Below are 12,120 nucleotides of genomic sequence, written 5' to 3' on the forward strand. Positions count from 1 at the left end.
ACGCATGCATGTATGTATGTATGCATGCCACTAAACAAAGCAGTAGAGATTATGATCCCATGCTGTTATTTTTTATGGTTGTTATTGAGGTCATGTACTTGCTCTCTCATATTCCTCTCCCTTTGATGAATCAGTTCCCATAAATAAACCGAGAGGTCCGTAGTAAATTAGTCGATCTTCTCTTTCTGTGTCATTTGTCTCCCAGAGACCTGTTGTTGGAGAAATGATGAATTGGCCCAGGAATCTCATAGCGAACAAGTTCGTTTTCCACTGCTAGCGAGCATATAATCGGCATTCAAGTTTGCAATATGTAGCTGATGTGGTAACCCACCAAACACACACACCCACACCAAAATAAAGGCAGATAATTACTCATAAACAGCATTCAACATCAAAAAATATATGATACGTAGATTTACAAATTCACACGTATACATCAAGGAGTTGATATCTATCTAAAAAATTATGTACATTCCGAGGCTTCTGATTCATGATAGAAGGAAAGATGATATCCAGATTCCTGATGAGATGATACCGATGGTTGCGAAAGCTTGACTTCATATACAAAGTTTGGCCCCTAATCTGGCAACTTCTGCCGATCTGTCCTCCTACAAGTCCTCATGGACAAAAAGAATAGGCAGCAAATCAACAATGAACGGCTCCACAAAACATTTTTAAGGATCTATAGGTGGTTATCTCAGGTTGGCAATCACTATGCTTGTATTATCTTGCGATGGTCGGTCCTGCAGCTAAAATAGCTGTTGTAAGGACAGGATACCCTGAAATTTCATGATAGGGCAACAAAAGAGTCATCAAAATGAAAGTACCAAAGCCATATGAGCAAGTGCATTGCAAGCCGGCTGAAATTAAACCGAGAGAAAATTGGACTTGGTCATGCAAGTTACAGAGATCTGGGACAAGAAATCAAGATAGCAAACCCTGCGCCTGAAGATCACCATGTCGGCCGAGTCGATTTCTTACAAAAGTTACTGCATCAGAGCTAAACAAACAAATATATTGCGGATGTCAATCACTGTTCCATAATAACTTGAAATGCAGAAAGACCTAGTGACAGGATGACACAGATATAACTGATTTTAAGAATATGCAGCAGGGAAAACCTTTTCATATAATCCCATAAACCATCAGAGACTGGCAATATAAACTCCACATCAGATCCAAGATCTGCTTGATATATGTCCCGTGAAGAGGTCGCGAACTCCCCTTTGAACTGTATGCTGAACAGCAGAAAATATACTGATAATCAGTGAGGAGGAGAATCAAAACAAGAACAGAAAATTAGAGTCTCAGTCTCCATGGTGACAAAAGACTTAGGGAGTATAGTTTTATTATCAGAACTAATAAATACCCATCACAAAATTTTGCACCAATTATCAGGCACATAAATTTAGGAAAATATATCCATATAAGACCTTGATTTCCTGCAAAATCCAACACTACAGAAACGAGGGAAAGAGTGTGGCAAATTGTTGTTTCATGCTATTTTGGAGCCTCGACTATGCAATACAATTCTTCATGTGCACATAGAGATCTATGAATATAATGTGCATTTTACATATAGTTGCAAACAAAAGTATGCCTTCACACCAGCTATATGCATATGCATTGACATAGGGTTGTGAAGGTTCATAATTGTTATTAAAGCACTCTAAACTTCAGTTCGTCGATTAAAACCAATCCCATGTACATGTAATAAAACTGTTGGAGAAGCGCAAGTAGAAAGTTTAGAAAACTGTCAAATTCACCTAATCGCATAACATCAATGCTCTCAAGATAAAGAGAGAAAAGTATGAGGGACGAACTCATTCTTCTGTCTTAAATCGCATGTCTCCAAAAGTGCGAGATGCAGGGATGTCACTACAAATAAGTCCATCAGCAGTCTGCGGTCATTATAAATCAGCATAAGCATCACAAAATACAAGTTGTGAAAATGGACAGCAACCTGATAATTGCTTATAAGAAATCATAGGGATCCTTTGAAAAAAAATTACACTTGATTGTGAGAGCAAATTAACAGGCAATATATCGATCATACTAAACATGGAATGCCACTATTGGCATATAACATTTGACGGACATAAAAACAAACAACTGTTTTAGAATATTAGTAAACTATATCTAATGTAATATCAACAGGGATTTATGCATATAAGTAGAAGGGGGGAAAAAGAGAAGGACAAGGAAAGACCCATTAGTTAAAAAATGTTTGATAGAGGCATAAAATTTGGAATTTGAAAAGTTGAAAACTGTACATTGGCACTGAATGTGGTTAAATACAAAGAATATGGATACATTACAAATAATCTAACACATTTAGTTAAAGTAAAACTTAATCCTTCCATACCACTAGTAGAGTACCGCTATAAACAACCAAAACATGTAATTCAGCCTACGATGCAATTATCGAAACTAGAAGCGCAAGGCCAAAACAAAAAAGCCAAAATACCAACTACAAAAGTAAGTTTAACCATAGAAGTAAAAGCATGGGTGTTATACAATTAAACAAGAAGAATCATCTATTGGAAACAGGATGATGACTAATCTAGAGTGGTCAGGGGAGAACAACAATCAAAAAGCTGCCTTAGGCCTTTGAACAGGTTGGATCAACCAGTATCCCAATCCAGAAGTAACGTGGTTGATCTGGTTCCAGCAGACACAGCAAAAGTTGAAAAATTCAGGATCTGCTTGAAAAATCAGAGAAAGAAGCCCTCTAGAAATTTCCAGCCCATCCTGACAACAGCTGGGGCTTGAAGTCAAGAATTTTGAGGATAAGCTAAAATGTGACCCCAAGCATGTTACTTCATTTCCAAGTCAGTTGGATGTCAAACAAAAACTTGAAAAAATGCAGCTAATGTGACCCATTTATGCCCCTAGATTTAAAGCAAAAGAACATGGCCTGCTACAATTCCATGAGTGTTTACTTAAATTTCCTTGATATGCAGAATTACTTCAGCGAATGAGCGTACTAAATATGCCCAACTTGACCTTGGAGTGATCCATACATCTATGCAATATTACATATGACCTACGCACCATGTTAATTTTAATCATTAACTTTATTAAAATTATTGCATTTCACACAATCCCAAGTAAAAGAGACTAACAGAGAACTACGTAAATAGAATTGATAGCAACTTGTGCAAAGATACTAGCTAAAATTTGCTTCAGAACTCAAAATTGTGTCTATAAAGTATGCATTAAAAAAAGAAAAGGAAAACACACCCATCCACCTGCAGCTCTAATTCGCTTGACTTATTCAAGAAATAGTCTGTTGCTCCCAAAAGGTTGATGGGGATTTGTTAGAACTTCAGCCTTTCACATACAGGATATTACGTGCATTTGTAATTCATTCTAAAGCAATAAGGATTTCTTTTTGAGATTCATCAATTTGCAAATTGCACAGGCATTGGTGGAAGACATATCCCACGATATCAGTTTGCAATGATGCTCAACAAGAATGGTAGAAAATAAAAGGAGAATACCATGCATGAGTCACCAAGATGCGAAATAATCAGGATATCATTCCCCAGAAACACTACGGTAGCTGTTGCGCCAGAATCAACTTCATTCCCCATCTGTTCACAGAAGAAACACCAAACAAATCCTAAAATTTATGATAGTTTAGATGAACATTTATTACATTTCTGAAAAAGATTGTTTGCTAGAATAGATCGATATCCTTTATGATTTAGATTTCTCATGACTCTGCAAAGAAAACTGAGTGCTCACCAAATCAAGAGTTTGAAGTCAACATTCTGAAAAGCTTTCTGAACTGCATCTCTTATAGCATTAAAATTCTTGTTAGTCAACAGCAACCCACCGTGCAGAGCTGTAGTACATTCTTTGTACAATTCATCCTGCCTCCTCAACATATCAACTTGTAACTATAGTCAAAAAATCTTGGCTCAACCACATGTGCTCTCTGAATTCTTCTTCCAGTTAATTTCTTCATTATTTATGCACAAATTTTCTTAAATCCTTTCTCATGACTTACAACTAGGTTCTTTTTCTCATAATACCATCTCCTCATCTCCCTAACCCTTCAATGCTAGTTATGAGTTTATGACCTCTCTCTCGTATGGACCTTCCTGGATCATTGTTTCACATGCTCATACTATAAAAGATGCTCCTCCACAAGTTTAATTGGTCAACTATGCTCATCATCCTAGCTTTATCATTGATTTACTTCAATGTTTTCATCTCGGAGCTGATCTCAGATGCTTCAACCTTCTTTATAGCCTATGTTTAAATGCATGCATCATCAACCAAGTTGTAAAGTAACACCTTTTTTCCAAAACATTCAAAGAACATAATGACTGCCATAAAAGCAACTTTCCACTAAATCTACCTTGCTTTTAATTCTTTTGATGTGGCTTGTTTCTCGCCATCAATGCCAAGATAGCTAGAATGAAAAGGCTGTTTATGCTTTAGTTTGTCTTGATTCTCTTGTTGATTCTAGTTCTAAACTCTAATGCTTAAATGCTTATCCTCCAAACTCTTCCCTCTGATACTAACCTAGCACTCATACCATCTCGAATCCATCATGGTGTACAATACGGCGTCTCCTCATGAATATCTTGAAGGATGTGATGAAGCAAGTCTGAGGCCAACCCTTGGGATCATGCTACTGCACGGTGGGGTGCGATTAGAGCCTGGGTAACCTCAACCAACTTGAGCTAAACCAATGTTTGAATTAGCTAAATCGAAACCTCATTGGTTTTGGTTTGGGCCGGCAAATACCAGGCCAATTTTTTATTAGGTGGATTCCAGCAACAGTTACCTAAACTCGATTTTAACTTGCAGAATAACAGAACCGTCACCCTCTCAAAATCTGAATTCAGCGTGAATTAGTACACATGCAGTGCATGTCAGCAAGCATGTTCATAACTAGAATGATCAGTGAATCTGAGAAATGTGATCAGTTTCTCATAGAATTACTATAGCAATATGCAGGAGATCGAGACCTTATAATTACTGGATTTACCAACTACACGGAAGAACCAATGAGTACGTACTACAGGGGGAAAAAAGGTGGGGCTTTTTCTTGATCACTGCATTGAGAAGGTCATCAATTGACGACATCTTTGTTTGAATCCAATATAATAGAATTCGTAGTGTTGGGGGAAAAATGAACCACCCCACAAATATAATCAGAACACCTGAATCCGACGTCCGAGCTCAGAAGGCCGAGCTCATGCAGGCCGAGCCCAGCAGACCGAGCTCATGCAGACCAAGCTCATGCAGGCCGAGCCTAGAAGACCGAGCTCATGCAGGCCGAGCTCATGTCCACATGCTGCGGCCACGCCCTGCAGCAGTCTCACCGCACCATGCTTTGCTTGCCGGCCACGCCACGGCATACCAACCAGGGACCATATCCTGCTACGACTGTCAACAATTAAATGAGCACGATCTCCACGGACCTCCAGCCAGCCCAAAGTCTCAGGCCATCCACGGCAACTCATTAATGCGCCACTCCGTCTTGTTCAGCTGCCCACGCCAGCTTATTAATGCGCACAACCACGCCCAATCATGACGGTAATTCATCAGTCACATATCAGGTAACCTGGCACCCCTCCTATAAAAAGGGAAGCTTCTCCCTCTAAAAAGGGGGCTTCGGACTTCTACATACAGTCCCTCTCCTCCTCCAAAATTAAGCCCCCCTCTGACTTAAACATTGGAGGGCCGGCGCCGGAACCTCGACCACCGGCATTTTGCATGTCCCCCGGAGGACGCAGCCCGCCGACGTACCGCCACCCGCCACTCCCGCCGGAGCTCCTCCTCGGTCCGCGGTCGCCTCCGGGTCCAATTTCCAGCAACAGTTGGCGCTAGAGGTAGGGACCGAATTGTGGCCATGAAACTAAGAGCAGAGGAGTCTCTGATACCTCCCGGCATCATGCTCCAAGCTCCGGACGCTCAGTCCAGAATCCAAGCGCTAGTGCAGCAAGTCCAAGCGCTAGCCATTGCAGCCCAAAGCCTGCAACAAGTGGAGGCCCCTCCTGTGCCGCCTCCACGGGTTCACGTTAAGCAGAGGAAGAAACTTTCTCCCGAGCCATCTCGAATCAGGCATGGCTCCCGCTGCAACGACGTAGGATGTGGGGGCAACCAGTGAAAAGTAGTAGCCCAAGTCTTACGTCAACGAGTTGGAGGGAAAGAGAAATAAAAGCTGAGGTCTGGAGAAGGAGAGTTATGTACTCCCTCCTCACGGGTGTAAGTCCTTACGACGGCGCTCGTGATATCGCTCTCCTACAGAGCGTCGCCATCACTGAAACTCCCACCGAACTCGGAAGGACGACTTCGACAGGCATGACCTCAGAAGGCTGCCGAGCTCAGAAGGCCGCCGAGCACAGAATGCCGAGCTCAGAAGGCTGCCGAGCTTAGAAGGCCGCCGAGCTCAGAAGGCTGCGAGCTCAGAAGGCCGCCGAGCTCAGAAGGCTGCCGAGCACAGAATGCCGAGCTCAAAAGGCCGCCGAGCACAGAAGGCCGAGCACAGAAGGATGCCGAGCATAAAAGGCTGCCGAGCTCTGAAGCCCGAGCGCAGAACGCCTCCCCCAGAAAATCGAGCTCAGAAGACTGGTGCTTAGCCAAGTCCTGAGGGACTTCGAAGCTCGAGAGCCATTAAAATGTCTCCAAAAGGTGGGGGTGCACGATCGCCAACGGACAAGGCCATCTTCGGTCTCAATCTCCATCAAAGATCCTGACCAAGATCGGGATGTCCCGTTGAGTCGACAGCGAGCTCAAGCTCCCTCGACCTCGGAAAGCGTCACGAGGTCGACAGCGAGCCCAAGCTCCCTCGACCTCGTGCTCGATCCCCCGACTAAGGTCGGGATGCCCCGCTGAGTCGACAGCGAGCCCAAGCTCCCTCGACCTCGTGCTCGATCCCCCGACTAAGGTCGGGATGCCCCGCTGAGTCGACAGTGAGCCCAAGCTCCCTCGACCTCGGAAAACATCGCGGGGTCGACAGCGATCCCAAGCTCCCTCGACCTTATGCTCGATCCTCCGACTAAGGTCAGGATGCCCCGCTGAGTCGACAGCGAGCCCAAGCTCCCTCGACCTCAGGAAGACATTCGACGACATTTCGACGTCATTCAACGCCATTCGACACCTCCTACGACAACACACCCCGATCTAAATAGGGGCACCCTGCTGAGTCGACCACAAGCCAAAGAAGGCCGCTGAGTCGACCTGAAGCACTTAGCTCCAACTGCATGAGAGGTACACCCTACTTGGCATGTACATTTTCATAGACATTTGGCTATATTACAGAATGATCGACGACTAGACTACTTCATTCGCTCGAGCCAAAAAGCAACTCGAACTCGAAAGTCGGGGGTAGTGTTGGAAAAAAAATAAACCACCCCACAAATATAATCAGAACACCCGAATCCGACGTCCGAGCTCAGAAGGCCGAGCTCATGCAAGCCGAGCCGAGCTCAGAAGACCGAGCTCATGCAGGCCAAGCTCATGCAAACCGAGCTCATGCAGGCCGAGCCCAGAAGACCGAGCTCATGCAGGCCGAGTTCATGTCCACATGCTGCGGCCACGTCCTGCAGCAGTCTCACTGCACCATGCTTTGCTTGCCGGCCACGCCACGGCATACCAACCAGGGACCATATCCTGCTACAACTGTCAACAATTAAATTGAGCACGATCTCCACGGACCTCCAGCCAGCCCAAAGTCTCAGGCCATCCACGGCAACTCATTAATGCGCCACTCCGTCTTGTTCAGCTGCCCACGCCAGCTCATTAGTGCGCACGACCACGCCCAATCATGACGATAATTCATTAATTCGCCCAGTCACATCTCAGGTAACCTGGCACCCCTCCTATAAAAAGGGGAGCTTTTTTCTCTAAAGGGAGCTTCGGACTTCTATATACAGTCCTTCTCCTTCTCCAAAATTAAACCCCTCTCTGACTTAAGCATCGGAGGGCCGGCGCCGGAAACCCCGGCCACCGGCTTTTTGCAGGTCCCCCGAAGAACGCAGCCCGCCGACATACCGCCACCCGCTACTCTCACCGAAGCTCCTTCTCCTCAGTCCGCGGTCGCCCCCGGGTCCAATTTCCAACAACACGTAGAACATTAGGTGAGCAAAGATTCAGCAAGCAATCGAGTCTTAGAGTTCAACACAAGAAAGATTAGGAAGAGCGAGGGATTGTTTCCACCTGAGGAATTCGACGGAGGAGAATCCAGCATGGCCGTTGAAGAACACGGCGAAGGAGAAGCCGTTGAGGCCCTCGGATCGGAGGACGACGTTGTCCTCCATCTCGAATTCGCATCACGAGACTATCCCATTACATGGATGGGTTCATGGAAGGCCCATCCGCTTCCTTTGGTAGCCGCCCCAGATGTGACGTTCAATTCTTTTACTTTTTTTTTCTGAAAAGGAGAGAAAAAAACATGGAATCAGAAGAAGACAACCTTTTGAGAAAATTCGAACTCCATGAGTTCAGAATTTTTCGATTTATCGATATCGATATCTTAATAAACATCATGAATTAGAGACATTGGGTTTGTCATCCTTGTAAAAATTTCAGAAAAATATTATCTCAATGCTTCACTGAATTAAAACCATGAGTAGGGCGTAGGGGAATCTGAGTCTCTTTTAACTTACAGTTTTCTAATTCCAGGTTCTGGTTCCATTTTTCTTCAGCTAAACTTGAGTCAAAAGCAAATAAAGCTCAAGCAAATAAAAAGACTCTGCAGAGGATTAATATCACAACCACAAAGACATGCAGCTAGCCTGCACCAGCTGCAAAGAACACAACACCCATTCAGCGTGCTCCAGGAACCTTTTTTTGTTAAAAAATAATAATAATAATTTAACACTGGAAAGATAAGCAGTGTAAATAGTACACAACGACACAGATCTCAAACTTCTAAAATGATTACATACGGTCCAGTTTCAGAATTGTTAATGCTGTTGAAACTGCAACGTGGCTGGCAAAGATTTCTTCCTACATACGAGCGAAAAAGAAAATGAAATGCTTAAAATTCTTCTCTTAAATACAATGGCCCGGGCTTGAAGGGGTCAGTTTCCATATAAGCTTCTGGACGATAGAATCCAGCATCATTCATGCGGTTGCTGAGCACATGTAATATGGCTTTCTTGAATCCATACTCATCCCTGTTGTTCTCAACGTAAGATGTGGCCTCTGCAGCTACGTCATTCACAAAAGCAAACCTGTTCTCTTCTGATAGCATCAGCCTCTCGATGTCCAGAGATATGATCTTTCCATTCTCCCTTACCTTCCTCACTTGTTCTTCAAGGAAAGGGACCCTCTCCATCTTATACCGCAATTGGTCATCTTTCTTAGTCTGAAATAAATGAATGACCGTACGTTAATCATAAATACATTTCTAGTAAAATGTCAGTCAAACAAAATAAAAATTGAATATTCAATCTTATGTCCATTATCTAGACAATCCAATGCAACTTCCCCTATGAGCCGTGCAACCTGACCAAAAAAGCAAGATTTGGTACATTTTGTAAGACTCCTTAAACTCAACCTAAAAAGAAAAATCTTACTATCAATATAGGACCAAATTTATGGATTAATATATGAGTAATCAAATTTTGAGAACCTTCAACTAGCTCCCTAGATCAAGCTTTTATGAATTGGTGATTCTGAGAAAGAATTATTTCAGCCAGAGAAGGGGCTCCCCAAGTATCTTTCTTGGTGGGCAAAAATACCTGGTCTACAAACCACAAAATTTAAGCGCACTTTCCAAGCGTACCCTATACTTGAAAGGTATAGACAAAGAGAAAGGAAGGCAAAACTAAGTCTCATGTTCTATGGTTGAGATTTTGACACCTCTTGCATGCACAACCTGAAATAAGAGTAACATTTTCAGGACTCTAACGATTAGGACAATACTTCAAACAACATGGTTTTCTGCCACTCAGCCACGACATTAGGAACGTCTAAAATTTCCTTCTTATCCTAGATGACATCTAGGATTTTTCAACCCTAAGATTCCAAAAATCCTGCTTAATTAATATGATGTTAATATCCATCAAGGCTGTCATGGTAACATGCCTGAAGAAATAAGATTTAGTACTATCAGCACAAGGGAGTTTGCATACTTTCTTATCATTGCATGACAGCAAATTGTTACAGCCTTTAAGTTGCCTTTTCTTACTGCTAGGTATGTATCTCTGCATACCTACATTAATTGACTACATGTTCCATACTATAATAAATTGATTAGAAGATAAGAAACATGAAACGCCACCTTCTAAACTTGTATCACGCCATACACTACAACATGTTTTGAAATCGTTTTGTACCCTGATGCATTCTTCATCTTGTATCAAAGAAAAAGAGAAAAAAAGGGAAAAATCCTGAAGCATGACAGTATGATAAGGGATTCCAAGACATTTCTAATCCTTTGAGAATAAGATAAGCTCATCTTTAGTTGGTTTGGACAATCACCAGGATCAAATTATAAGTTAAAGATCCTATAGTGAATCATTACAATTTTCTCTTGTTCACTTTAATATGAGTATATTTTTCATTTTTGTATCTGATAAAGAAGAAAACCTGGGCCATGAAATAAGGTACAAGCTGCTTCCAGTTCTTTAGGAGAAGATAACCCGTACCATAGTGGTCCAGATTTCACATACTAATATCTTAAAGATCATATCAAGATCAATACAAGGGTTTTTTCCCCGATTATCATAGTCATTCCTAACGGCTGGTTTACTCACCTCCGAGAACCTGGTTTCCTAGACCCCTCCCATCCACTCCACAAACCAGTAACTCTTTGGCGATTCCACCGATTCTTTAATTCACTCTAGTGTATATTGGTTTCAATCCAAGCCCATCAAATTCCATCACTTTTCTTGGATTCAAACCAAGCCCACTTCACCATTTTTTTCAAAAGGAAAAAAAAAAAACAACTTTTGCCTAAAAGTCGATTCAGTTGCCAAAAAGGAAAGCCTAATTTCACTTATATGATAGGGTTTTCCCAAAGATTTTAGGTATCTTAAAGGCGGCAATGGAATCAACCCAATCACGGTGAAAACTGGCTATATAAATTGCACAAAATTGAGAAAAAATTCAGAAAAAAAGAGGGGGGAAAAGGGAAGAAACAATCGGCAGGTTCTGATTTGCCTACCAACTTCCGGCGCCGCCAAATCCTCCTTCCGCTCTTGCGTTCTCCGTCCTGAAATTAAAACTCAGAACAGGGGACTAATCGGATCCACTAGAGGGGAAAAAGACGGAGAATAATCGCCGAACCTGGGCCTTGGCGAAGATGCGGGATGTCGAAGAAAGATTAAGGCTTCGCTCTGCCTTCTGCGCGAGAAATTAAACAACAAGAGAAGACTAGGGTTAGTCCGGAGAGAGAGCCGAGAAGGAGACGAGGAAAGGAGGAAGAGGAGGCGGGGAGGCGCTCACAGAGGAGAGCGGAGGAGGATATCGGATAAGGTGGTGCGCGGCGAGAGCCATGGGCTGGCTTGCGGAGCGTCGTGCGAGTAGTTCGCACGAGCTGCCCCGTTTTCTTAGGCGTAAAAAGTATGCGAACATTTTAAATTTTTTTATGCGCCCATCAGATCTGCCATCGAATGTATTCGTCTATTCGTGTACAGCACCGCGTTTTCATGCCATTTCTTAAAATGCACGTAGGAAATAGAAATAATTAATGAGAAATTAAAATTGGGTAGATACATGAATTTGGGAGTGTAAAGATTGTATTCACACTTAGAAAAGAAAAGGTAGGTTCAAATTATTGTAGGGTCATAAATTGCTAGATTTCAATCAAGCCTCATTTTGATGTGCTAAAAAGTTTTTTAGCCAAGTTCTTAGCTAAGCATGGAGCTCTTGGGTTTATGTTTAAGAGGATGAGAAGTAATTAATTATGAGATTCTATTTTTATTAAGTTCAGGCATTGAAGAAATCTTATTTGGTTTGGATGATTGATAAATGATAGAGATTGTTATGAGCAAAGGTTTAGGTACTGTATGATGAGATTGTCTCAATTTATGGATCGAGAGATGTCACGTATTCCGGTACTTGAAATGGTGGATTGTCAATTGTCCCAATTCATTTCTTGACTTGATCAGTTTCGACACTCGAAAAATATTGGTTATAAGGTCAATC

The 12,120-nt window shown here is 42.5% G+C and overlaps 2 protein-coding genes across 6 annotated transcripts; both read right to left on the bottom strand.

Annotated features, from left to right (window-relative positions):
• Window positions 1–351: 351 nt before the first annotated feature.
• LOC103697023 (uncharacterized) lies at window positions 352–8,314 on the bottom strand. Of its 4 annotated transcripts, none has more exons than XR_003383452.4 (5): window positions 8,182–8,314; window positions 1,824–1,901; window positions 1,122–1,238; window positions 828–1,000; window positions 352–743 (listed from the first exon to the last, which is right to left on the bottom strand). XR_003383452.4 is itself a non-coding variant. In XM_088709544.2 (4 exons), exons 1-4 carry the CDS (start codon window positions 8,280–8,282, stop codon window positions 925–927), a joined length of 372 nt encoding a protein of 123 aa, XP_088565670.2. In that variant the 5' UTR covers window positions 8,283–8,314; the 3' UTR covers window positions 352–924. The 4 variants fall into 4 exon arrangements, 1 of the variants encoding a protein (XP_088565670.2); XR_015972512.2 differs by having other exon boundaries at window positions 352–749; XM_088709544.2 differs by having other exon boundaries at window positions 352–1,000.
• A 316-nt stretch (window positions 8,315–8,630) lies between these two features.
• Window positions 8,631–11,577, bottom strand: PTAC7 (plastid transcriptionally active7). 2 transcript variants are annotated; one of them, XR_015972509.2, is made up of 5 exons: window positions 11,419–11,577; window positions 11,260–11,316; window positions 11,138–11,185; window positions 8,913–9,334; window positions 8,631–8,768 (listed from the first exon to the last, which is right to left on the bottom strand). XR_015972509.2 is itself a non-coding variant. In XM_026801104.4 (4 exons), the coding sequence occupies exons 1-4, from the start codon at window positions 11,545–11,547 to the stop codon at window positions 9,005–9,007; spliced, it is 564 nt and encodes a 187-aa protein (XP_026656905.4). In that variant the 5' UTR covers window positions 11,548–11,577; the 3' UTR covers window positions 8,863–9,004. The 2 variants fall into 2 exon arrangements, 1 of the variants encoding a protein (XP_026656905.4); XM_026801104.4 differs by lacking the exon at window positions 8,631–8,768 and having other exon boundaries at window positions 8,863–9,334.
• Window positions 11,578–12,120: the final 543 nt, after the last annotated feature.

The sequence above is a fragment of the Phoenix dactylifera genome, chromosome 1 (genome assembly GCF_051530095.1).
Source record: "Phoenix dactylifera cultivar Ajwa chromosome 1, Ajwa_hap1_PhDact_Kaust_v1.1, whole genome shotgun sequence".
In the NCBI taxonomy this organism is placed as follows: Eukaryota; Viridiplantae; Streptophyta; class Magnoliopsida; order Arecales; family Arecaceae; genus Phoenix; species Phoenix dactylifera.

Excerpts from the sequence above, each read along its gene's own strand:
- LOC103697023 (XM_088709544.2), bottom strand. The coding sequence starts at position 8,282 with ATGGAGGACAACGTCGTCCTCCGATCCGAGGGCCTCAACGGCTTCTCC. Across the intron at positions 1,902-8,181 it reads TCCTCCGTCGAATTCCTCAG|ACTGCTGATGGACTTATTTG; the intron begins GTGGAAACAATC and ends TAATGACCGCAG. Across the intron at positions 1,001-1,121 it reads TTATGGGATTATATGAAAAG|CTCTGATGCAGTAACTTTTG; the intron begins GTTTTCCCTGCT and ends TTGTTTGTTTAG.
- PTAC7 (XM_026801104.4), bottom strand. The coding sequence starts at position 11,547 with ATGTTCGCATACTTTTTACGCCTAAGAAAACGGGGCAGCTCGTGCGAA. Across the intron at positions 11,317-11,418 it reads ATCCTCCTCCGCTCTCCTCT|AAGGCAGAGCGAAGCCTTAA; the intron begins GTGAGCGCCTCC and ends TTTCTCGCGCAG. Across the intron at positions 11,186-11,259 it reads GCATCTTCGCCAAGGCCCAG|GACGGAGAACGCAAGAGCGG; the intron begins GTTCGGCGATTA and ends TTTTAATTTCAG.